Source organism: Melospiza georgiana, chromosome 28 (assembly GCF_028018845.1).
Source record: "Melospiza georgiana isolate bMelGeo1 chromosome 28, bMelGeo1.pri, whole genome shotgun sequence".
Taxonomy (NCBI): domain Eukaryota; kingdom Metazoa; phylum Chordata; class Aves; order Passeriformes; family Passerellidae; genus Melospiza; species Melospiza georgiana.
This window is the reverse complement of record NC_080457.1, coordinates 399536-422285: the sequence shown is the minus strand read 5'-3', so window position 1 is coordinate 422285 and position 22750 is coordinate 399536. Positions and strand designations below refer to the sequence as shown.

Here is a 22750-nt window from a genome sequence, read left to right as displayed (position 1 = left end):
AAGTGACTAGTCCTCCACCTTCCCACAGGCCCTTGCGCCGGCGCGACCAAGATGGCGGCGCTCAGCGGTGGCGGGACGCGATGGCGGCGGGGTGAGAGACGGGAACGGGATGGGACAGGGGCCTGGAATGAGAATGGAAACGGGAGTGGGAATTGGAGTGGGACAGGAATGGGAATGGGGTTGGGAAAGGAGAAGAATAGGAATGGGAGGGAGAACGGGACAGGGACAGGAATGGGAACGGGAGTGGGACAGGGATGAGAACAGGACTGGGACGGAGGTTTGGGATGGGAACGGGAGTGGGACAGGGGCTTGGAATGGGACTGGGAACGGGAGGGGGCAGAGACCGGGAACGCGAGCGGGTCCGGGGCACGATCAGGAACCGGGGCCAGGCCTGGGGCTGAGTCCGGGGCAGCCCTGGGCAGCCCGGTGCCGGTGCCAGTATCGGTGCCGGTATCGGCGCGGGTACCCATGTCACACGCTGTCCCGCAGGCTGGCTGCCCGCCCTGCAGCTGCTGCGGCACGGCTCCAAGGCGGTGACGCGGCACTGGAAGGCCATGCACTTCCAGCGGCAGAAGCTGCTGGCCCTGACCGAGTACCTGCCCCCGCGGCCCGCCCCGCCGCCCCGCTGCCTGCCCCGGCCGGTGCCACGACAGCAGCAGGTACGGCACGGCCTGGAATGGCACGGGATGGCACGGCACGGCTCCAGGGGGCGCTCCACCGGGACAGGGCACGGGTGGGGGACACAGCCCTGCTGCAGCTCATGGACCACCATGGGGTGGGATGTGGGAGCTGGGAAACAGGTGAGACCCCATGTGCAGGGTCTTGAGAGCTGGGGGAGCACCTTGAGATCCATGGGAACACCTTGAGATCCATGGGGACAGCTCAAGATCCATGGGATCACTTCGAGATCCATGGGATCACCTCGAAATCCATGGGGACAGCTCAAGATCCGTAGGATCACTTTGAGATCCATGGGATCACTTTGAGATCCATGGGATCACCTTGAAATCCATGGGATCACCTCGAAATCCATGGCATCACCTTGAGATCCATGGGGGCACCTTGAGATCCATGGGATCACCTTGAGATCCATGGGAACACCTCAGGATCCATGGCAACCACTCAAAATCCATGGGAACACCTTGAGATCTTGGGGGGCACCTTGAGAAGCATTGGATCACCTCGAGACCCACGAGAAACCCTTGAGATCCACGGGAACACCCCAAAACCCACAGCGCCCCCTCACAATCCTTGGCACCATCTCCCCCCAGCCCCTCCAGGCGCAGGGTCCCACCAGGGCTCCCACCCTGTCCCCGTTTCCCACACGTGGTGTGCGCCCCGGACGATGGCTGTGCACGGGTGCTGTGGCACCGGGGCTGTGGCACCGGGGCTGTCCCCCCGTCCTGCAGCCACATTCGGTGTCCCCGCACTGACGTTCCCCGTCCCCAGGAGGACGGCTACGCCCGCGTGCTGCGTGCCCAGCTGGAGGCCACGCTCCGTGCCAGCCGCATGGTGGCCGTGTGCCAGTACAACGCCATGGCCGACGAGGACGTGGCCACGCTGCGGCACTTCCTGCGCCGCCACGACATCCACGTCAAGTTCGTGCTCAACGAGGTGGGGCTGGGCCTCAGGGGGGCTCGGGGGGTGTCACAGGGGCTCGGGGGGTGTTCTGGGGGTGTCCCAGGGGCCCCAGGTCTCACGCCAGGTTCTGTCCTGTCCCAGGTGGCCCGGCCGGTGCTGGCGCAGTCCAAGCTCAGGAATTTGCTGCCGCTGTTCGTGTGCAGGAACATCCTGCTGGTGAGCCCGGAGCCGCGGGCCAGGGAGATGCTGAGAGTGCTCAAGGGGGTGCCCCAGGTCATCCTGCTGGGTGAGAGCCTGCCCTGCTCCCCCCGGGGCTGGGAGTGGGGGGAATGGGGATGGGAGTGGGGGAAATGGGGGAATGGGGATGGGAATGGGGGAATGGAATGGGAATGGGGAATGGGGATGGGAATGGGGGAATGGGGATGGGAATGGGGATGGGAGTGGGGGAATGGGGCTGGGAGTGGGGGAAATGGGGATGGGAGTGGGGGAATGGGGATGGGAATTGGGGAATGGGAATGGGGGAATGGGGAATGGGGCTGGGAGTGGGGGAATGGAGAATGGGGCTGGGAGTGGGGGGAATGGGGATGGGAATGGGGGAATGGAAATGGGAATGGGGGAATGGGGCTGGGAGTGGGGGAATGGGGATGGGAGTGGGGGAATGGGGATGGGAATGGGGGAATGGAATGGGAATGGGGGAATGGGGATGGGAGTGGGGGAAATGGGGATGGGAATGGGGGAATGGAATGGGAATGGGGAATGGGGATGGGAATGGAATGGGAGTGGGGATGGGAATGGGGGAATGGGGATGGGAATGGGAGTGGGGGAATGGGGATGGGAATGGGGAATGGAATGGGAATAGGGGAATGGAATGGGAGTGGGGGAGTGGAATGGGAATGGGGGAATGGGGATGGGGATGGGAGTGGGGGAATGGGGATGGGAATTGGGGCACAGGGCTGGGAATGGGGATCCAGGGCTTGGGAGGCTCATCGGGACTGGGAATGCTGGCCCAGGGCAGGGAATGAGGCCCCTGGCAGAGCCGCGTCCGTGCAGACAGGGCAGGGCAGCCTGCGGGCTCCAGCAGTCGATTCCCTCCCCGTGGGGCTCTGCGGTTCCATGCCCAGCTCCCTTTCCCAGGCGCCTGCATCGACGACACCATCCTGAGCCGGCAGGGCGTGGAGAGCGTGGCGCGGCTGCCGCCGCTGGAGCTGTGCCGGGGCCAGACGGCGGCGGCGCTGTCCGCGCTGCCCGCGCAGACCTGCTCCCTGCTGCAGCGCGGCCCCGCGCACCTCGCCGCGCTCCTGGAGCAGCACCTCCGGCAGCTGCGGGGCGCGGGCGGGGCCGCGGAGCCAGCCCCGGGCCCGGGGAAACAGTGACACCGGGCACCGGGACCGGCTCCTTCCCTGCGGGGCCTGGGCACCGGGAATCGGTGACACCGGGCACCGGGACCGGCTCCTTCCCTGCGGGGCCTGGGCACCGGGAATCAGTGACACCGGGCACCGGGACCGGCTCCTTCCCTGGCCACGGGAAACGGGGAGCCCCCCGCATGGGGGGCTGGAGGGTCATGGACACAATCCCCATGGGATTCTGCAGCTCCACGGAGAATTGGGGTGGGGGGTTTGGCGCTGAGGGTCCCGTGCCCCCCCCCAGTCGTGGCCGGTCCCCCTGTGCTCCCTTGCGATCGTCCCAGCAGTGTTGCAGCTGTGCTCGTTGCAGCTGTGGTCGTTGCAGCTGTGATTGTCCCAGCTGTGATTGTCCCAGCTGTGCTCGTTGCAGCTGTGATCGTTCCAGCTGTGATTGTCCCAGCTGTGATTGTCCCAGCTGTGATTGTTGCAGCTGTGATTGTCCCAGCTGTGGTCGGGGGTCTCTGGGAGCAGCCAGAGGAGGAGCAGGGGCGGGATGGGCCCTGCAGGGGGATTTGGGTCCATCCCCGGTGCCTTGGCGATGGGGCTGTGCTGTGACGCTGCCCCCGCCCCGGCTCCCTGCCCTGCCCATTAAAGCGTCCGTGTGGAGATGCCGAGGCCTCGTCTGTGATTTTGGGGGGTGGTCCTGCCCCCCGAGGGTGGGGGGAGAGGCCAGGGCTGCTCTGGGGGTCCGGGGGAGCAGAGCTGGGGCTGGGAGAGGGAAATGCCAGGGTGGGAATGCCCCGGGACCACCGTGGAGCCCGGACACCCCCGTGGGTCAGGGACTGCCGGGATCCCCATGGGATGATGATCCCGAGACCCTCAGACATCCATCCTGAGACCCCCGTGGGTCAGGGACTGCCGGGATCCCCATGGGATGATGATCCTGAGACCCTCAGACATCCATCCTGAGACCCCCGTGTGTCAGGGATTCCCGAGACCCCCGTGGGCTGCTGATTCCCGGCATGCCGGTGGGTCAGTGATCCCTGAGACCCCCGTGGGTTGGCAATCCCCAAGCCATGCACGGGATGACGATCGTGAGACCCTCGGACATCCATCCTGAGACCCCCGTGGGTCGGTGGTCCCCGGGATCCCCGTGGGTCGGTGATCTCCGGGACCCCCGTGCGGCGCTGCCTCTCCCCATCCCTTTCCCCGGGGCTGCTCTCGCTGGGGTCCGGAGCTGCCCCGGTTCCGTGCGTGCGTTCCCGGTGTCCCGTCTGTTCCCGGTGTCCCGGCGGCTCCCGGTGTCCCGGTGTCCCGGCGCTGGCCGCTCCCGGCGCTGGCGGCTCCGGTCCTCCACGGAGCAGGGGGCAGAGCCGAGCGGCTCCGGACCGCCCTCCGTGTTCCGCTTCCTGCCGCCGCCGCCGCCGCCGGGCAGGATGCGCCCGGCCCCCGCCGCCCGCCCGCCGCCCGCCCAGGTGAGCACCGGCACCGGCACCGGGGGAGGCTCCGGCCGGGCCCGCGACCCCCGGCCCCGCTGCCCCGGGGGGTGACACCGGCGCGGGGACAGCGGGACGGGCTGAGCCCCGCCGGGGGACGGAGAGCCGGGGGTACCGGGCAGCCCCGCTCCGATCCGCGGGAGGGAGGGAGCCGGGAGAGCCCCGGTGCCTCCCCCCGGAGCCGCCGTTACCGGTGCCGGGTTATCTGAGGCGGCGTGGCTGCCTGCCGGTGCCGTGGCCACCGTATCGGTACGGCGGTGACGGTGCCGCGTTACCGGCACGGTGCTCACCGGCGCCGGGGCTTGGCCGCTGTCCCGGGGTTATCCCGGGATCCATCCTACGGCGGCGGCCGGGACCCGTGGGTGCCCCGTTAGGGACAGCGCCAGGGGGGTGGCAAGGCCAGGAGACGCTTCCCGTGCCTCAGTTTCCCCCTCCGGAATGGCGAAGGGCAAAGGGAGCGAGCGCCGTGCCCGGAGGGCGAGCGGCCACACCGGGATTTGCAGGGGTCGGTGCCGGTCCTTGTACCGGTGCCACCCCCGGGCTGTGCCAGGCTGGCCCCGTGCTGCCCGGTGTTTGTACCGGTGTCACCCGGGGCTGTGCCAGGCTGCCCGGTGTTTGTACCGGTGCCACCCCCGGGCTGTGCCAGGCTGGCCGGTCCTTGTACCGGTGCCACCCCCGGGCTGTGCCAGGCTGGCCCCGTGCTGCCCGGTGTTTGTACCGGTGCCACCCCCGGGCTGTGCCAGGCTGGCCCCGTGCTCGCCAGCCGTGGGGCGGCGGGGCCGGACTCTGGACCCGGGCTGGGTGGCACAGCAGCCGCGGTGGCGCCGCCGGGTCAAAGGCTCCGGCTGACGCAGAAGGTTCTGGGTGCCGGCGGCGCTGCCATGCGGAGCCCCCCGCGGGCCGGGCACGGCGCCGGCCCCGAGCGCCCTGACCCGCCGTGCCCTCCCCGCAGCGGCTCCCGCCGTGACGGCCGAGCCCGGAGCGGCTGCACGGCCCCGTCGGGAGCGGGGGCCCGGCCCGGTGCCCGCCGCCCCCTCTGCTCGCCGGCCATGGGCAGCCACGAGAAGGACCCGAGCTCCCCGAAAGGGGCCCTGTCCCGCTCCAACAGCACCGTGAGCTCCAAGCACAGCAGCGTGCAGCAGGTCAGAGGGTTTGCACCCGGATCTGGGGGCTGTGGGTACCGAGTGTCCCTGCCTGGGGACAAGGTGGGCAGCAGCCCGTGGTGCTCAGGGACCCCCGCGCTGCCCCCTGTGCCCGCAGGGCTCGGAGAGCTGGGAGGTGGTGGAGGAGCCGCGGGGCAGCCCCGGGCAGCGGCCGCAGCGGCACGAGGGGTACCTGCTCAAGAAGAGGAAATGGCCCCTGAAGGGCTGGCACAAGGTAACGGGCACAGCTGGCACCAGGAGCCGTGATCCTGGCAGGGTTTGGGCAGGGGGGGCTGGCTCTAGGGGCTGCCGTCTGCTCCCCCTCCCCAACTAACCTTTCCTCTCCATCCCCAGCGGTACTTCGTGCTGGAAAACGGGATCCTGAAATATTCCACCACGCGCCAGGACGTGAGTGTGTGCCCAGGCTGTGCCCACGCGGCCTCCCCGGGGGCTCAGGGCTGGGGGCACCCCTGAGGAGGGGGCTCCGTGCCCTGACAGGCGGCCCTGGGCTCCCCAGGTGCTCAAGGGCAAGCTGCACGGGGCCATCGACGTCCGTCAGTCCGTCATGTCCGTCAACAAGAAGGCGCAGAGGGTTGACCTGGACACGGAGGACAACATTTATCACCTCAAGGTGCCGCTGGGAGGCTGGAGCTGGGCTGGGACGGGCTTGGGGCCGTCGGGCGCTGTCCCGTCCAACCCGGCCCCGTCCCCAGATCAAGTCCCCGGAGGCGTTCTCCAGCTGGGTGAGCAGCCTGTGCTCCCACCACCACGGCGAGCGGCCGGGGCCGTGTGCCCCGGGGGGCTCCACGGGGACCAGCACGCAGGTGGGTGACGGCTGGGGGTGACGGCGCCGGGCGGGGCCTGGGCAGGCGGCTCCCGACGCGATCGATGCCCTCTGTGCCCGCCGCAGGGCCAGTGGACGCGGATGCCGCCCTCGGGCAGCGCCCCCGCCCTGTCCACGCTGGCCAGCTCCCGCGACAAGGTGAACGCCTGGCTGAAGGACAGCGAGGGGCTGGAGCGCTGCTCGGCCGGTGAGCGGGGCCCCAGGGGGCTGTGGGGCCGGGCAGGGTCCCCGCGGGCCCCCCTGACCCCCGTGCCCCCGGCAGAGCTGTCGGAGTGCCAGGCCAAGCTGCAGGAGCTGACGGGCATGCTGCAGCACCTGGAGGCCCTGCACCGCATCCCCTCGGCCCCGCTCATCTCCGGCGGCCAGGTGAGAGGGACGGGTGGGTGAGAGAGGGGGGTCCCGGGCCCCCCTTCCCGGGGAGGGTCCGGCTGCAGCCCCTCCTGTCCCTCACAGCCCTCAGCTGCCACGGAGAGGCCCAAGAAGGGCCGGAGGAGCACCAAGATCTGGTGCACGCAGAGCTTTGCCAAGGACGACACCATCGGCAGGGTGAGGGTGAGCTGGACCCCCGCCCCGAGCTCTGCCCGGGCACGGAGCCCCCGGGAGCGCCCCCTGAGCGCCGTGTGCCCGCAGGTGGGCCGGCTGCACGGCTCTGTCCCCAACCTGTCCCGCTACCTGGAGGCGCCGCAGAGCCAGCTGCCCTTCAGCGTGCCGCCGGAGTACAGCCAGCTGCAGCGCAGCTTCTGGGTGCTGGCGCAGAAAGGTGCGGGCTCCCGGGGGTCCCGGGGGTCCCGGGGCGGGTTCGGGGTGCCGGGGCTCAGCCTGACCGCCCCGTGTCCCCCCGCAGTGCACGGCTCGCTCAGCAGCGTGGTGGCGGCGCTGGTGGCCGAGAGGGCGCGGCTGGAGGAGATGCGGCGGGCGCTGGACCGGCAGGGCCCGGCCCCACGGCCCGGCAGCGCGGGCACGGCCGGGGTGAGGGGCACGGGGGGCTGGGGGGCTGCTCCGGGGGTCCCCTGGCCCTGCCAGCCCTGTTCTGGCACAGCCGGGGTGAGGGGCACGGGGACTGGGGGCTGCTCCGGGGGTCCCCTGTCCATGCCAGCCCTGTCCTGGCCGGGGTGAGGGGCACGGGGGCTGTTCTGGGGGTCCCCTGTCCATGCCAGCCCTGTCCTGGCACGGCCGGGGTGAGGGGCACGGGGGCTGCTCCGGGGGTCCCCTGTCCATGCCAGCCCTGTCCTGGCCGGGGTGAGGGGCACGGGGGCTGGGGGCTGCTCCGGGGGTCCCCTGTCCATGCCAGCCCTGTCCTGGCACGGCCGGGGTGAGGGGCACGGGGGCTGGGGGGCTGCTCCGGGGGTCCCGGTCCCTGCCAGCCCTGTCCTGGCCGGGGGTCTCGGCTCAGCCTCCCCCTCCCCGCAGCCCGCCCTGCGCCGCTTCCACTCGCTGTCCGTCTCCTCCGACACCACGCTGGACTCCTTCGCCTCGCTGCACCCGGATGAGGTCAGGGCTGGGGAAGGGGCGCTCCGGGGGTGCTGTGGCCCCCCCCGAGGCGGCGCTGAGCCCGTGGCTGTGCCCGCAGCCGGACGCGCTGCCCGCCAAGGGCCGGGAGCAGCAGCTCTCCAACCGCAGCATCGTCTCGCTGGCCGACTCGCACACCGAGTTCTTCGATGCCTGCGAGGTTTTCCTCTCGGCCAGCTCGTCTGAGAACGAGGTGAGGGGCTTGGGGGGCTCTGCTGGTTGGGGGGGCTGTGCTGGCTGGGGGGCTCTTTACTGGTGAGGGGCTCTGCGGACCCCCCGCCACCCCTCGCTGCTCTGGGTTCATCTGTCCCCTCTCTCTCCCCCGTCCCACCTCATTAGCCGGTCCAAAAGCCCCTCCCGGTGTCCCCCCCAGCCCCCGGATGCCCCCCACACCCCCCCGTGTCCCCCGCACCCTCCCGCAGCCCCCTCCCTCCCCGCTCTCGGGGTCTCTGCAGTCTCTGAGCCCGGGGACGGCTCTGGTGCCGCCCCCGCCGCTGCTCCCCGGTCCCGACACCCCCATCCCACGATCCCGGGGCTCCTCCCACCCTCCCGGGGGGGCCCTTCCCGGTAGCGCCCCGCCCGCCCCCTCCGTGGGGTCCCCCCCGCATCCCCCCGGGACCCCGAAGCGGCCGACGGTCCCTGCGCCCCCCCAGCCCTCGGAGGACGAGTCGTGCATCAGCGAGGTGACCACCGGCGTCTGCGAGGAGAGCACGGAGCCGGGGGGGCCGCCGGGCCGCCCCCCGACAGGTACGGAGAGCACCGGGCGGGGGACGTGGCTTGGGGACATGAGGGGCTTTGGGGACAGGGTGGGCACTGGGAGGCTGAGGGCACGGGAGGTGGGGGGGCTCAGGGGACACTGGGGGACACGAGGGGACTTGGGGAGTTTGGGGATTTCGGGGAGCCCAAGGACGTGTGGGGACGGGGAGAGTCTGAGGATTTTGGCGACACGGGGAGGGCACCGGGAGGGCACCGGGGAGGGAGCGGGCACCAGCGAAGGAGCGGGACGGGGGAACCGAGGCGGAGGCGGCTCTGCCCCCCGACAGGGGGAACACGGGACGGGGGAACGGGGCAAGGGGCGGCTCTGCTCCCCGACAGGGGAAAGGGGAACAGGGGACGGGGGAACGGGGCAAGGGGCGGCTCTGCTCCCCGACGGCCCCGGGCATTGGGGGGCTCCGTCCCAGCGGCCGCTGCCCGGCAGGAGCGGAGCGCCCGGGGCCGCCGGCGGAGCCGCCGCCGCTGGAGCCGCCGCTGGAGCTGCCGGGGCCGGACCTGCGGCGGAGGAGCCGCCTGCCCGCGCCCCCCGCGCCCTCGGGGGACGTGAGCCTGTGGGGGCTCCTGCGGAGCAGCGTGGGCAAGGACCTGTCCCGCGTGGCGCTGCCCGTGCAGCTCAACGAGCCGCTCAACACCCTGCAGCGCCTCTGCGAGGAGCTGGAGTACAGCGAGCTGCTGGACAGGGCCAGCCGCGCCCGCGACCCCCGGCAGCGCCTGGTCAGGGGGCACCGGGGACACCGGGGGGGAACCGGGACACCGGGGGGGAACCGGGACACCGGGGGGAGCCGAGATATCGGGGGGCACTCGGGGACACTCAGGGTTATGTGGGAACAGGAAGAATTTGGGGATTTTGGGGACACGGGGGACCCCAAAGTCATGTGGGAAAAGGGGGAATTCGGGTATTTAGTGAGCTCAGAGGTGCCTGAGGACACACGGCTCTCCTGGCACTTGTGGGAATGGGGAAGGGCGCAGTGCCGGGCGTGGTGACAGCGTTGTGGTGGCCATGGTGACACGGTGACGCGGTGACAGGTGTACGTGGCCGCCTTCGCCGTGTCCGCCTATGCCTCCACCTACTACCGGGCGGGCAGCAAACCCTTCAACCCCGTGCTGGGCGAGACCTACGAGTGCGTGCGGCCCGACCGCGGCTTCCGCTTCATCAGCGAGCAGGTGGGCACGGGGAGGGTCCTGGGGGGCTCCGCGAGCCGGGCGGGGCGCTGGCATGTCCCTCCTTGTCCCCACAGGTCTCCCACCACCCTCCCATCTCCGCCTGCCACGCTGAGTCTGATAATTTTGTCTTCTGGCAAGGTGAAAGCCCAGGAGGGCATTGGGCACTGGGAGGGTCCCACCAGGGTGGGGGGGACTGGGGGGGGTCTCACCTCACCCTCCTCCTCCTCCTCCTCCAGACATGAGGTGGAAGAACAAATTCTGGGGCAAATCCCTGGAGATCGTCCCCATGGGCACCGTCAATGTCCAGCTGCCCAGGTGAGACCCCAGCCCCACAGAGGGGCACCCCCATATCCCCACCCCGGTGTGCCCCCTGCCATCCGTGCCCACCCGCGAGGGCGCTGCCCGCAGGACCGGGGACCACTACGAGTGGAACAAGGTGACCACGTGCATCCACAACGTGCTGAGCGGGCCGCGCTGGATCGAGCACTACGGCGAGGTGCTGATCCGCAACACGCGCGACGCCTCCTACCACTGCAAGCTCACCTTCTGCAAGGTGTGCCCCGCCCCTTCCTGCCCGGGCCCCGCCCACACTGCCCTGACCCCGCCCCACTGCGTTATCATGGCCTGAGCCCGCCCCTCATGTGTTATCGTGGTCTGGCCCCGCCCCACTGCGTTATCATGGCCTGACCCCGCCCCACTGTGTTATCATGGCCTAGCCCCGCCCCCTCAGGTGTGGCGCCACCCTATCACTGAATTGGTAATTAAACACTGTGTTGTTGCCCCGCCCCTTGTCTGGCCCCACCCCTCACTTATGGCTCCACCCCTTCCCAATAGCCCTGCCCTTTCCAAACTACCTCACCCGTCATAGCCCCACCCTTTCCCATTGACTCCACCCTTTCTAGAAGCTTCCACTACCTATCACTCATTGCCCCTCCCTTTTCCAATGGCCACACCCTCTCCCAGTGACCCCACCCTTTCCCAGTGTCCACGCCCTTTTCCAGTTACTCCGCCCTTTCCAGAAGATTCCTCCTCATGGCCTCAACCTTTTCCTACGGCCCCACCCTTTCCCAATGGCTCCGCTGAGTTCCAGAAAGCTCCTCCCGTCACTCCTGGCCCCACCCTTTCCTAGGACCCCACCCTTCCCATGTGACCCCACCCTATCATAGCCACTCCCTCTAGCCCCGCCCCTTCCCGTCGGCCCCGCCCTTTCCCGGTGGCCCCGCCCCACCGTCCCGGTGCCGCCGCAGGCCCGGTACTGGGGCGCGGGGGCCAACGAGGTGCAGGGCGCCGTGCTGAGCCGCGCCGGGACGGCCGTGGAGCGCCTGGCGGGCAAGTGGCACGAGGGGCTGCGCCGCGGGCCCGCGCCGGGCCAGTGCGTCTGGAAAGCCAGTAAGGAGCGGGGGGCAGCGCCCGGGGGGTCGCCCTGCCTTTGGGGGGGCTCTCTGACCGCCCCCGCGCCCCCCGCGCAGACCCCATGCCCCGCGACCACGAGAGGAGCTACGGCTTCACGCAGTTCGCGCTGGAGCTGAACGAGCTGACGCCGGAGCTGCGCCGGGTGCTGCCCTCCACGGACACGCGGCTGCGGCCGGACCAGCGGTCAGCAGTGCCCCGGGGCCGGGCCGGGGGTCTCTGCCGCGTCCCGGGGGTCACTGCCACATCCCGGGGGTCACTGCCGTGTCCCGGGGGTCTCTGCCGCGTCCCGGGGGTCACTGCCGCGTCCCGGGGGTCACCGCCATGTCCCGTGTGCCCGCAGGTACCTGGAGGAGGGGAACGTGCCGGCGGCCGAGGCGCAGAAGCGCCAGATCGAGCAGCTGCAGCGCGACCGGCGCCGCGTCATGGAGGAGAACAACATCACCCACCAGGCCCGCTTCTTCAGGTCTGGGGGGCTCCCGGGGCTGGGGACCGCCGGGTCACGGGGTGGGGAGGCCTTCTGCGGGGCCTGAGGGCAGCCCTAGGGTCGGGGGGCTCTCAGGGAATGGGAACCCCCCCCGCCCCGGGAGTCCCAACCGTGCCCCCCGCCCGGTGCCAGGCGTGTGACAGATGCCAGTGGCAAGGAGTCGTGGGTCACCAACCACACCTACTGGAAGCTGCGCCTGGACCCCGGCTTCTCACACCTGGACGGCGCCGTGCTCTGGTAGCCCCCCGAGGCCGGGGGGTGCTGAGCCCCCCAGCCCCTCGCAGCAGCGCCCAGCAGCGGGGCAGGTCCCCCCAGCACTGGGGGTGCAGAACCCCCCCACACCCCTTTCCGAGCCATTTTGCCGCCGTTTCAGTAAAACTGTGATGTAAAAATGGGAGGGGGGCGCTGGCAATGCCTCCCCCCGCCCCGGGGCAGAGCCTTGGGGACGCCTGAGGCACTTTGGGGCAGGGGCTGGCGGTGCCCCCCTGCCCAGGGGGCACAGGGTGATAAGGGGGGTGTTCAGGGGGTCGCAGGGTGCCCGCGGGCGGGAAGACCCCACTGCCCCCCCCCCCAAATTGTGCACAGGGGCTGCTCAATAAAGGCTGTGAAGAGTCGGGGTGTGCAGAGAGATTCCTTCTCCTCCCCACACATCATTACCTCTGGGGGGCTCAGGACCCCCTCCCAAATCAGGCTGGGGACGCCCAAGCCCTCCCACCCCCCCCCCGTGCCTCAGTTTCCCTCCCCACACGCGCAGAACTGCCCAGAGCCGTGTCCCGCAGCGCCCCCTTTATTGCGATATGCTGCTGCCCCCCGCCCCACACTGGGAGCGGGTGGGGCTCAATAAATACTTCAGCATTGACCCCCCTCCCTTAAAAACCACCCACGCCAAAAAACCCCCTCCCCACCGTCCCCTCCCCGCCGTCCCCTCCCCGCTGTCCCCGCGGCCCCTCTGGGCGGCCCCGGGGGCTGATTGTCAGGATCTGCGGGGCTGTGGGGGCGCACGGGACCCAGGTTTGGGGTCCCGGGGGGCTCTGGCGCCCCTCGCCGCCCCTCAGGTGCCGTAGTAGCCGTAGTAGCCGCCGTCGGGGAGCGGCTCCTTGTCGTAGCTGTCGCCGTTGCGGGCCGGGGGCGAGCTCTCGGCGCTCGAGGGGAACGGGGACACGCGGCGCCGCTTGCACTCGTAGAGCCCCGAGTCCGAGCCGTCCCCGGCGGCGGGCGGCTCGCCGGCCCAGCCCTGCGGCTCCCGGCCCTTCTCCTCGCGGGGCTCCCGGTACCAGCCCAGGCCCGCGGCGCCGCCCTTGTGGCCGAGCTGCGCGGGGCTCCAGCCGCCCCCGAAGCCGCCCGGCGCCTCGGGGTAGTAGGGCAGGGCGGGGGGCAGCGGCGGCAGCGCTTTCACGCCGTAGGGCAGCGCTTTGCCCCCGCCGTAGCCGCCCTCGAAGCCGCCGTAGTCCAGCGCGCCGGGGCCCGGCGGCGGCTGCGGGGGGAAGAGCCAGGGCGGGGGGTCCTTGGGGGGCAGCGGCAGCGCGGCCGCGCCCCGCTCGCCCCCGAAGAAGCGGCCCGGCGGCAGCGGGAGCTGCTCGGGCAGGAAGGGCTGGAAGCGCGGCAGCAGCTGCGGGCAGCCCGGAGCCTCGGGCGGGGACGGCGTCAGGCGCTCGCTCTCGGGGCCCGGGTACATCCTGGGGAGGGGGACACGGAGGGGTTGGGGGGCTGCTGCTGCCGGTGAGGCCGGGGGGGCACGGGAGGGACGGGAGGCGGCGGCACTCACGAGTCAAAGTTGTCCCGGAACCCTTTGGCGAAGGGGTTGTGGTCGATCTTCAGCTGCGTGATCTGGGGGGGACGCGGATTTTGGGGGGGCTTGTGCCTCCTCCGGGGTGTCCCTCCCGCCGCCCCTTTCCCCCCATCCCACCGGAATGAATGCCACCCTTTGCCCGGGCAGGGGGCAGGGGGGGCTGAAGGGGTTCGGGATGGGGGTCCTGGGATGTGTGGGGTGGTCCTGGGGGGGTAACGGGGAATCCGGGGGAGACCGAAGGGATCAGGGGGAGGGTCTGGAAATCCGAGGGGATGTGAGGGCACTGGGAGGCCGCGGGGATGCTGAGGGGATGCAGGGGGAGATGCTGGGATGCTGAGGGGATGCAGGGGGATGTCTTTGGGATGCTGGAGGGATGCAGGGGGAGGTCCTGGGATGCTGCGGGACGGTTCTGGAAGCGATGGTGGGATGCTGAAGGGACCAGGGGGTGGTTCTGGAAGTCTCAGGGGACACGGGTGGCACTGGGAGGCCTCGGGGATGCTGAGGGGAGGCAGGGGGAGATGCTGGGGTGCTGCGGGGATGTACCTGGGGTCCCGGGGATGCTGAGGGGATGTACCTGGGGTCCCGGGGATGTACCTGGGGTCCCGGGGATGCTGAGGGGATGTACCTGGGGTCCCGGGGATGCTGAGGGATGTACCTGGGGTCCCGGGGATGTACCTGGGGTCCCGGGGATGCTGAGGGGATGTACCTGGGGTCCCGGGGTGCTGGCAGAGGGGGCAGCCTGGCCGAGGCCAGGGGGGGTTCCCTGATGCAGCTGGGCCATTAACGGGGCTGCTCCGGTTTGGGGCGGGTTTGGGGCGCTGTGGTGGCACCGGGATATCCCAGCTGGTTTCTGGGGGGACGCTGGGGGGGTCGCTGGGGTTTTTGTGCTGTTGGGGGGTTTTTGGGGGGCTGCACGCTGGGGGCTGGCAGGGGGTCCCGCACTCACGTCGGCGTTCTGGTAGGCGGTGACGGCGATGAACTGCGTCTCGGGGAAGGCGAAGGTGTGCGTGTGTGGGGAGGGGTACCCGTCCTCCCCCTCGCCCTCCTTCACCTCCGTGACGTGCAGCCGCGGCTGGTACTTGTGCAGCGACTGCAGCACGATCATCTGCGGGGTGCAACGGCACGGCGAGCGGTCAGGGGGGGGTCCCGGCGGGCTGCCCGGGCGGCGGGACCCTCCCCTCACCTGCCCCACGTTGTTGGAGGCTCCCTTGTTGTTGGTGAGCTTCAGCTTGCCGAAGGACACCTCCTGGCGCATCCAGTGCGCGCCCGTGTTGGGCGAGTCGGGGTGCAGGTACAGGCGGTTCCCTGGGGGGGGAAAAGGCGGCGTCACCCCCGCCCCGGCGGGGCAGGAGGGTGCGGAGGAGGAGGAGGAGGAGGGGATGAAGGGCCGTACCTGGCACGCTGCCCTCGGCCTTGCCGCACTGCACCCACTTCCCGCCCTGGTAGCGCCAGTGGTGCTGGTCCACCAGCACCACGTCCACGCAGACGCTGTAGTGCGCCGCGGGGTTGAGCCCCGAGAGGCTGAAGCTGAGGAAGGGGAACATTCGCCTGGGGAGGGGACAGAGGCACAGACACCGTCACCCCCCCGCCCGGCCCTCGGGCACCTTGGCGCGGTTTGGGCGGGATGGGTGTGATGGGGAAACTGAGGCAGGCGGTGCCCGCCCCCCTGCCGCGGCCGTGCCCGTGGGCAGCTGAGTGACCCCGGCAGCTGGGGGCTGCTCTGGGGCCGAGCCCCCCCGGCATCTCCCTCCCCCTCCCCAGGCACCTTCCGGATCGGAAACCAACACCGCTGCTATTTCGGGCCGGGCGCCAGCCCGCGCCAAGGGCAGGAAGGGGACACGGTGGCACCGGGGGGGACCACGGGGTGGCAGCTGCCAACCCCCCCCGGGCTGCCCCCCGTGTGTCCCCTCAAACCGCGCTGGGAGAGCTCTGCTCGCTGCTCTGGCCCTCGTGGGGACCCAGCCCAGTGGCACCAGTGGCCCCAGTGTCCCCAGTATCCCCCAGTGTCCCCAGCAGCCCCCAGTGGCCCCAGTGTCCCCAGTGTCCCCAGTGTCCCCAGTAGTCCCGGTGTCTCCACTGTCGCCAGTGTCCCCAGTAGCCCCGATAGCCCCCCAGTAGCACCAGTAACCCCACAGTCCCAATAGCCCCAGTGCAGTGTCCCCAGTAGCCCCCAGTGCCCCCAGTGTTCCCAGTGGCCCCAGTGTCCCCAATATCCCCCAGTGCCCCCAGTAGTCCCAGTGGCCCCAGTGGCCTCAGTGTCCCCAATATCCCCCAGTGTCCCCAATATCCCCCAGTGTCCCCAGTGGCCCCAGTGTCCCCAGTGGCCCCAATATCCCCCAGTGTCCCCAGTGTCCCCAATATCCCCCAGTGTCCCCAGTGTCCCCAGTGCCCCCAGTGTCCCCAGTAGCCCCAGTAGTCCCAGTGGCCCCAGTGGCCCCAGTGGCCCGCTCAGGTTGCCTCTGGGCACCGGTTCAGCCCCCCCGCGGCTCCCGGCCATGGAATTTTGGCAATTTCTGGATCCCCGATGGCCGGAGCTGGACACTGACCCCCCCCCCCCCTTGCTGTCCGGCCACCCCATTAATGTCACCCCCTGCAGAACGCCACCAGGGCCGCCCCCCAGCTCCCTGCGTGCGGGGTGCCCCCCAATGCTCACCCCCAGCTCCTGAGGGGAGGGGGCGCGCCAGGGGAAATGGGGGTCCGGGCCCTGCCCCCCGCAGGAAGCGGGGCCGGGGGAAGAGCAGTGGAAAGGAAAGTCAGCGGGTGGAGGCTGACTCAAAATTGCCCTTGCGAGACAGTGGGGAATAGAAAAAGAAAGAGAAGAAAAATAGAAAGAGAAAGAATAAAAACGAGGAGAAAAGAAAAAAAACCCAGAAAAGTTAAAGAGAAGAAAACGAAGATTAAGAAAAAAAAAAAAAAAAAGGGGGGGGGGGAAGGAAGATAAAATGGAAAAAAAAAAGAAGAAAAGGGAAGAGAAAAATGAAAAATAATGAAAAAAGAAGAGGAAAAAATGAGGAATCAGAAGGAGAAGAGAAAGAAGGAGAAGATAAAGACTAAAAACAAGAACACGAGAATAGTAAGAATAAGAATAAAAAGAAGATAAAGCAGACGATAAAGAAGATAAAGATAAAAAGAGAAGCAAAAAGAGAAAGAAGCGGGGCCAGCAGCAGCTGCACGTGCTCAGGGCCGAGGCTGGCCCGGAGCATCCCGGGGTCCCCCCGGGTCCCCCCGGATCCCCCCGTGTCCCGCAGGGACCGTCCCGCGGGCTCGCATCCCCTCCGCAGCGAGCGCAGGGGGGCTGCAGCCGCCGATGGCAAATCGCCTCCAAACCGCACCGAAAACCACCCGGGAGCTGCAGCCGAGCCCCGGCCGGGCCGCGCTCCCAGCGCCCTCCCCGCTGCAGCAGCCGCAGCTCTGCAGAGGAGCCAGCAGCGTCTCTGCTGCTTTCGGGCCGGCTCTGGGCGCCTTTGGCTCCCACGGCGCGCTCCCCGCTGCCAGCCGGGCCCCGGCGCTGCACGCTGCGGGCAAACCGCGCGGCCCGGCCGGGCCCGGGGCGGGGGCAGCGCCCCAACCGCGCCCGCCTTTATTTTTAACGCCGAGCCCGAGCCCCGGCCCGCTCCGCTCCCCCGGGCCCCGTGCTGCGGTTTGGGGGGTGCCACCCCTCAAAGGCACCGCGGGTCTCACCCTCGGGCTCGTCCCGGTGCGAACTGCTCGGTTCGGGGAGCGGGGACACCGGGGGGACAGCGGGGGACAGCTGGGGACAGACAGGGACACTGCGGGGCTGGGGACACCGGGGGGACACCGAGGGGACACTGCGGGGGACAGCTGGGGACAGACAGGGACACTGCGGGGCTGGGGACACCGGGGGCACACCGAGGGGACACTGCGGGGGACAGCTGGGGACACATAGGGACACTGCGGGGCTGGGGACACCGAGGGGAAACCGAGGGGACACTGCGGGGGACAGCTGGGGCACTGCGGGGCTGGGGACACCGAGAGGAAACCGAGGGGACACCTGGGGACACTGCGGGGCTGGGGACACTGCAGGGTGGTCAGGAGGGAGCAAAGGAGGGCTGGGGGCTCCAAGCTCCTGGCAGAGCCTCCCCAGCTCCCGGCAGGCCTCAGGGGGCTGCGGCTTCCTGAGCTTCCCCCTCATCCTCCTCATCCTCATCCTCACCCGGCGGCAGCGCGGGGACGGCAGGAGCCACCGGGGCTGCGTGGGACATGGGACACAGGACACGGGACACAGGACACGGGACACAGGACACGGGACAAGGGGCACGGGGACAGGACACGGGACAAGGGACAGCCCCCACTTCATGGCAGGCACAGGGCTAGGGCTGGGTGACATGGCAGGGTGGCGCAGCAATGCACAGCATGGTGACATGGCACAGTGGTGACGCACCAATTCATGGCACGATGACATGGCACGGCTGCTGGAGATGGCACGGTGACATGGCACGGCTGCTGGACATGGCACGGTGACATGGAACAGCTGCTGGACACGGCACGGTGACATGGAACAGCTGCTGGACATGGCACGGTGACATGGCACGGCTGCTGGACATGGTGTGATGACATGGCACAGTGGTGACACAGCAGTGCATGGCACAGTGACACGACATGGCTGCTGGACACGACACGGTGACATGACATGACATGGCGACACGGCACGGTGACATGGCAATGCGCGGTGACATGGCCATGCAGGCCGTGGTGCCACAGCACGGTGACACAGCTGGACGAGTCCCGGTGGCACCCGCTGGCGCTGCTGCGTGGCACGGCACATCTGCACAGCACAGCTGCACCGCCCGTGTGGGGGACAGGGCACAGCCAAATGTCACGGCACAGCAGGACACGGCGACGAGTCACAGCACGTCTGCGCCAACCCCGCCGAGCCGCCAGCCTGGCACTGCGTGTCCCCAGCCCGGAGTGCCATCCCAGTGTCCCCAAAGGCGCTGCCACCTCTGGGGTCCCTGCCCCTGCACGGCCACCCCTCAAATCAAAGCCACTTTGTGTCCCCGAGGCCACCCCAGTGTCCTCTCTGAAGGCAAAGCCGTCCCTGGTGTCCCCAAATGCAGAGAGAGCCCCCGCACCCCCAAATGCAGCCTGAGCCACCCCCAGGTGCAGGGACAGCCCTTCTGTGTCCCCAGCGACAGGGACAGCCCCTCGTGTCCCCTGGAAAGGCAAAGCCAGGCCCTGTGTCACCCCAAAGCACGGGGCCAGCCCTTGGTGCCACCCCAAAAGCCAAAGACGGGCCCTGTGTCGCCTCAAAATGCAAAGACGGGCCCTGTCCCAAAAGGCAGTGCCCCAAAAGATCCCAAAAGGGAGTGCCAGCCCCTGTGCCACCCCAAAGAGCAGTGTCACCCCTGTGCCACCCCAAAGGACAGTGCCAGGCCCTGTGTCACCCCAAAGGACAGGGCCAGCCCCGGCAGGAATTCCCCGTGCCCGGCGAGTCCTGGGGGTTTCCGCAGGAATCCTGCCCTGCTGAGCCCCGAGAGTCACGGGGGACACAGCGGGGACAGGGACAGGGACAGGGATGGGACAGGGATGGGACAGGGACAGGGACAGGGACAGGGACGGGACAGGGACAGGGACAGGAAACCAGCCGGGGACTGTCGGCACGGGGGGGATGGCCCAGGACAGGCCGGGGTGGCCCAGGCTGGCCCGGGACAGCAGGAACGGTCCCAGCAGGGTCCATCCCAGGCCTGGCCAGGCTCACCCCAGTGCCACCGTGTGCCCCCCAGCCTCAATTCCCCCCGGGGGTCCTGCACCCATCAGCGCTGAGGAACGGGCGGGACGGGGCTGCAGACCCAGAGCGGGATGGGACCGTGTGCCCTCCGTGCCCCCGAGCCCCCGGCCCGGGGTTTGGGGTCCCGTTTGGGGCTCACATCCCCCCCGAGCCCCCAGCCCGGGGTTTGGGGTCCCGTTTGGGGCTCACATCCCCCCGAGCCCCCAGCCCGGGGTTTGGGGTCCCGTTTGGGGCTCACAACCCCCCGAGCCCCCAGCCCGGGGTTTGGGGTCCAGGTCCCCCCTCGGGTCCCGTTTGGGGTTTGGGGTCCCCCCCGGGTCCCGTTTGGGGCTCACATCCCCCCGAGCCCCCAGCCCGGGGTTTGGGGTCCAGGTCCCCCCTCGGGTCCCGTTTGGGGTTTGGGGTCCCCCCCCGGTCCCGTTTGGGGCTCACGTCCCCCGAGCCCCCAGCCCGGGGTTTGGGGTCCCCCCCCGGTCCCGTTTGGGGCTCACATCCCCCCGAGCCCCCAGCCCGGGGTTTGGGGTCCCCCCCCGGTCCCGTTTAGGGCTCACATCCCCCCGAGCCCCCAGCCCGGGGTTTGGGGTCCCGTTTGGGGCTCACATCCCCCCGAGCCCCCAGCCCGGGGTTTGGGGTCCCCCCCCGGTCCCGTTTAGGGCTCACATCCCCCCCGAGCCCCCAGCCCGGGGTTTGCGGTCCCTTTTGGGGCTCACGCCCCCCGAGCCCCGCCGGGCTTTTCCTGTCTCAGCGGCGCTGCAGCCCGGCCCTGCGCGCTGCACCAGCAGCTCAGGGTCGGGGAAACGAGCGGATGTTCTGTGGCTCGGCTTTGACGCTTTCCCCGGGCCGGGCTCGCCTGAGCCCCCCCTGCACCGAGCGAACCCCCCAGACCGCAGCCCCTCCGTGCTGGGGACGGGAAAAACCCCAAAATCGGTGATTTCAGGGTGGGAGGGAAAAGCAGAGGCGCAGCGGGGCGCGGGGTGGGATTCGTGGGGCCACCCCAATTTCCAGACCCTCGGCTCCGGCTCTGACAAGGCAGGGAGGGCACGGCCCCGGCGCCCAGCTGGGAAAGAGAGCGGAAAATGGGGGAAAAAAGCGGAATTTCAGCACATTCCTGCAGGGCCTGAGGCGTGGCGGGTGACAAACACCAAACTGGGGGTGTCCGCCCCCCCCGCCACCCCCTGGGGACGCGTCCCCCGCTCCGTGCCGGGCTCGGAGCGTCCCCGGGCTGGGCCGTGCCAAACCAAGCGGCCCTAACGCGTTTAGACTGGCGGCACATCCAGCAGGTCGGGCTCGGCATCGAAGTGACACCGGCTGTGTGCGGCCGGGGGGGGGCTCGGAGGGACCCCTGGGCTGGGCAGGGGGCAGCAGGGGCTGGGGGAGGCTGTGCCAGCTGCTGAGGGGCTGGGGGAGGCTGTGCCAGCTGCTGAGGGGCTGGGGGGGCTGTGCCAGCTGCTGAGGGGCTGGGGGAGGCTGTGCCAGCTGCTGAGGGCACACAGAGCGGGGTGCAGCCCTGCTCCCCCTTGGCTCGGGGTTTTGGGGCCCCTCGGGGCGATCTGGGGGCGGCAGGGCTGTGCGTGATCCCTGCCGTGATCCCACTGCAGGGAGACCCCAAAGCGCAGCCCAGGGCGGGTTCTCCTCATCCTCATCCTCATCCTCATCCTCATCCTCATCCTCATCCTCATCCTCATCCTCATCCCCCCAGTGTGGGGCTGAAGGGCGGGGTTACATTTTGGGTTCCCCTTGCTCCACATCGTGGAGGGGGTGTGTGGCACCCAGAGCCCCCAGACTGGGGTTCGGCAGAGCCCCCAAAGCCCCCCGATGCTCTCCAGCCCCAGAAGTGCAGCCCAGCCCGGAGGGCGCAGCCAGCGCCCGCTGTGGCGGCACCAGGGGCGGCTTTGGCAGCCAGGACGTGCCCAAAGCGCTGCCCCGTCCCTGCTCACGGGGCTCGGGGGGTTCCCAGCCCGGAGCGGGGACAGGGAGGGGACAGGGGGGCGTCACCCGCGGCGCTCGGCGGCGGCAGCGGCTCCTCCGCACTTGTTGCAGCGCCCGGCCCCGGATCCGGCCCGCGGGCTGGCGCCGGATCAAAGCTGCCCGCGGGCCCCTGGCAGCGCCGCCGCCTCTGCCGCCTCCTGACACCGAGGGTCCGGCCCCTGTCCCTCCCGGTGCGGCTGGGGACGCCCCCAGACCCTTTTCTGCTTCCCACGGGCCTCAGCTCCCCAAGGAAACAACACCGGGAAACGTCCGGGACGCTTTGCCTCCCCTCCCAGGCTTTCCCTGGAACACACGAGGGCACGGGGGGGTCTCACCTCCCACACCCCCGGCCCCACAAACACCTCCCACCCTTCACAGCCCTTTGGGGAGACGACGCAGAACCGTCCCGCCCCTCACGGGGGTCTGTCGCACCCCGTCACTGCTGTGTCCCCACTCCCGCCCCCCCGGTGCCCACTGGGGACTCCCGGTGCCCACACGGGACCCCCGCCATCCCCGGTGCCCGGTGGCGCTGCCCATCTCTGTGGCGGTGCCCCGGCGCTCTCAGGTTCCCCTCGGTGTCCCCACCTCGTCCCCTCCGTCGCCTCGCGCGTCCTGCGACCCTTCCCTGTCCCCGCTGGTCCCCGGCCCGCTCCGTCCCCGTCCAGCGCTCCCAGTGCCCGCCGCCCCCAGCCCCGCTTCCCCCCGGTGCCCCCGGTGCCCCCGGTGCTCACCGGCCCTGCTTGGTGATGATCATCTCGGTCTGGTGCTTGTGGAACTTGGCCCAGAGCGGGTAATTGTTGAGCATCACCTGCACCTTGCCGGCCGCGCGGTACCCGGGCAGGGCGCAGAGCGGGGGGCACAGCGCGCCGCCCCCGCCGCCGAATCCGCTCTCGGCGCCCCCGTAACCTTCCACCGGCGGGGCGGGGGGCGGCGGCGCCCGGTACGGCGGGCACGGCCCCAGGAACCGGCCGCCGAAGCCGCCGGGAGCGCCGTACGGGAGCGGGGGCGCTCCGGGTTCCGGGGCCCCTCCATCCCCGAAGAACGCGGCGGCGGCGGCGGCGGCGTCACGCGGGCCCGGCGGCTCCTTGGCGAAGGCGGCGGCGGCGCCGAGCATGGGGGCGGCGGGCCGGGGCGCTCCGGTGCCCGGCTCCAGCGCGCCCATGGACGGGCGGGGGGCGCGGGCCCCGCTCAGCCGCTCATGGGGGTGCCCCGGGGCCGGCGCCGCTCAGCGCTGCCCGCCCGGCCGCGCTCCCGCCGCCCGCTCCATGCCCGGTGCTGCCGGGGGGCCCCGAGCGGCGGCGGCGGCGCCGGGACAGCCGGGAGGGAGCGGGGGCGCAGAAACAACCCCGCAAAAATACCCGAAAGCGGCCGGAAAAACCCCGAAAGTGCCGCGGGGGTTCCGCGCCCGGTGCCGGTGCCGGTGCCGCTGCCGGTGCCGCTGCCGGTGCCGGTGCCTCACTCGCTGCACCTGCCCGGGCCGCGCCTCTTATCCAA

At 70.3% G+C, this 22750-nt stretch overlaps 3 protein-coding genes across 3 annotated transcripts; 2 read left to right on the top strand and 1 right to left on the bottom strand.

Annotated features, from left to right (window-relative positions):
- Positions 1–33: 33 nt before the first annotated feature.
- On the top strand, positions 34–2976 carry MRPL10 (mitochondrial ribosomal protein L10). Its single transcript, XM_058041752.1, has 5 exons — positions 34–91; positions 490–659; positions 1450–1614; positions 1723–1867; positions 2716–2976. Exons 1-5 carry the CDS (start codon positions 52–54, stop codon positions 2952–2954), a joined length of 759 nt encoding a protein of 252 aa, XP_057897735.1. The 5' UTR covers positions 34–51; the 3' UTR covers positions 2955–2976.
- A 2437-nt stretch (positions 2977–5413) lies between these two features.
- OSBPL7 (oxysterol binding protein like 7) lies at positions 5414–12313 on the top strand. Its single transcript, XM_058041619.1, has 22 exons — positions 5414–5562; positions 5681–5797; positions 5917–5970; positions 6080–6193; positions 6276–6386; positions 6473–6593; positions 6669–6772; positions 6860–6952; positions 7037–7166; positions 7251–7375; positions 7817–7897; positions 7977–8108; positions 8569–8721; positions 9158–9403; positions 9716–9853; positions 9928–9991; positions 10090–10168; positions 10262–10406; positions 11101–11242; positions 11323–11449; positions 11607–11729; positions 11883–12313. Exons 1-22 carry the CDS (start codon positions 5470–5472, stop codon positions 11989–11991), a joined length of 2601 nt encoding a protein of 866 aa, XP_057897602.1. The 5' UTR covers positions 5414–5469; the 3' UTR covers positions 11992–12313.
- Positions 12314–12801: 488 nt separating this feature from the next.
- TBX21 (T-box transcription factor 21) lies at positions 12802–22418 on the bottom strand. The gene is made up of 6 exons (XM_058041458.1): positions 21988–22418; positions 14933–15087; positions 14723–14844; positions 14486–14644; positions 13516–13577; positions 12802–13426 (listed from the first exon to the last, which is right to left on the bottom strand). Exons 1-6 carry the CDS (start codon positions 22416–22418, stop codon positions 12802–12804), a joined length of 1554 nt encoding a protein of 517 aa, XP_057897441.1.
- Positions 22419–22750: the final 332 nt, after the last annotated feature.

Excerpts from the sequence above, each read along its gene's own strand:
- MRPL10 (XM_058041752.1), top strand. The coding sequence starts at position 52 with ATGGCGGCGCTCAGCGGTGGCGGGACGCGATGGCGGCGGG. Across the intron at positions 92-489 it reads CGGGACGCGATGGCGGCGGG|GCTGGCTGCCCGCCCTGCAG; the intron begins GTGAGAGACGGG and ends GCTGTCCCGCAG. Across the intron at positions 1,868-2,715 it reads GCCCCAGGTCATCCTGCTGG|GCGCCTGCATCGACGACACC; the intron begins GTGAGAGCCTGC and ends TCCCTTTCCCAG.
- OSBPL7 (XM_058041619.1), top strand. The coding sequence starts at position 5,470 with ATGGGCAGCCACGAGAAGGACCCGAGCTCCCCGAAAGGGGCCCTGTCC. Across the intron at positions 11,243-11,322 it reads CCAGTGCGTCTGGAAAGCCA|ACCCCATGCCCCGCGACCAC; the intron begins GTAAGGAGCGGG and ends CCCCCCGCGCAG. Across the intron at positions 11,450-11,606 it reads CGGCTGCGGCCGGACCAGCG|GTACCTGGAGGAGGGGAACG; the intron begins GTCAGCAGTGCC and ends GTGTGCCCGCAG.
- TBX21 (XM_058041458.1), bottom strand. The coding sequence starts at position 22,418 with ATGGGCGCGCTGGAGCCGGGCACCGGAGCGCCCCGGCCCGCCGCCCCC. Across the intron at positions 14,845-14,932 it reads GGCCGAGGGCAGCGTGCCAG|GGAACCGCCTGTACCTGCAC; the intron begins GTACGGCCCTTC and ends TTCCCCCCCCAG. Across the intron at positions 14,645-14,722 it reads CCTCCAACAACGTGGGGCAG|ATGATCGTGCTGCAGTCGCT; the intron begins GTGAGGGGAGGG and ends TGCACCCCGCAG.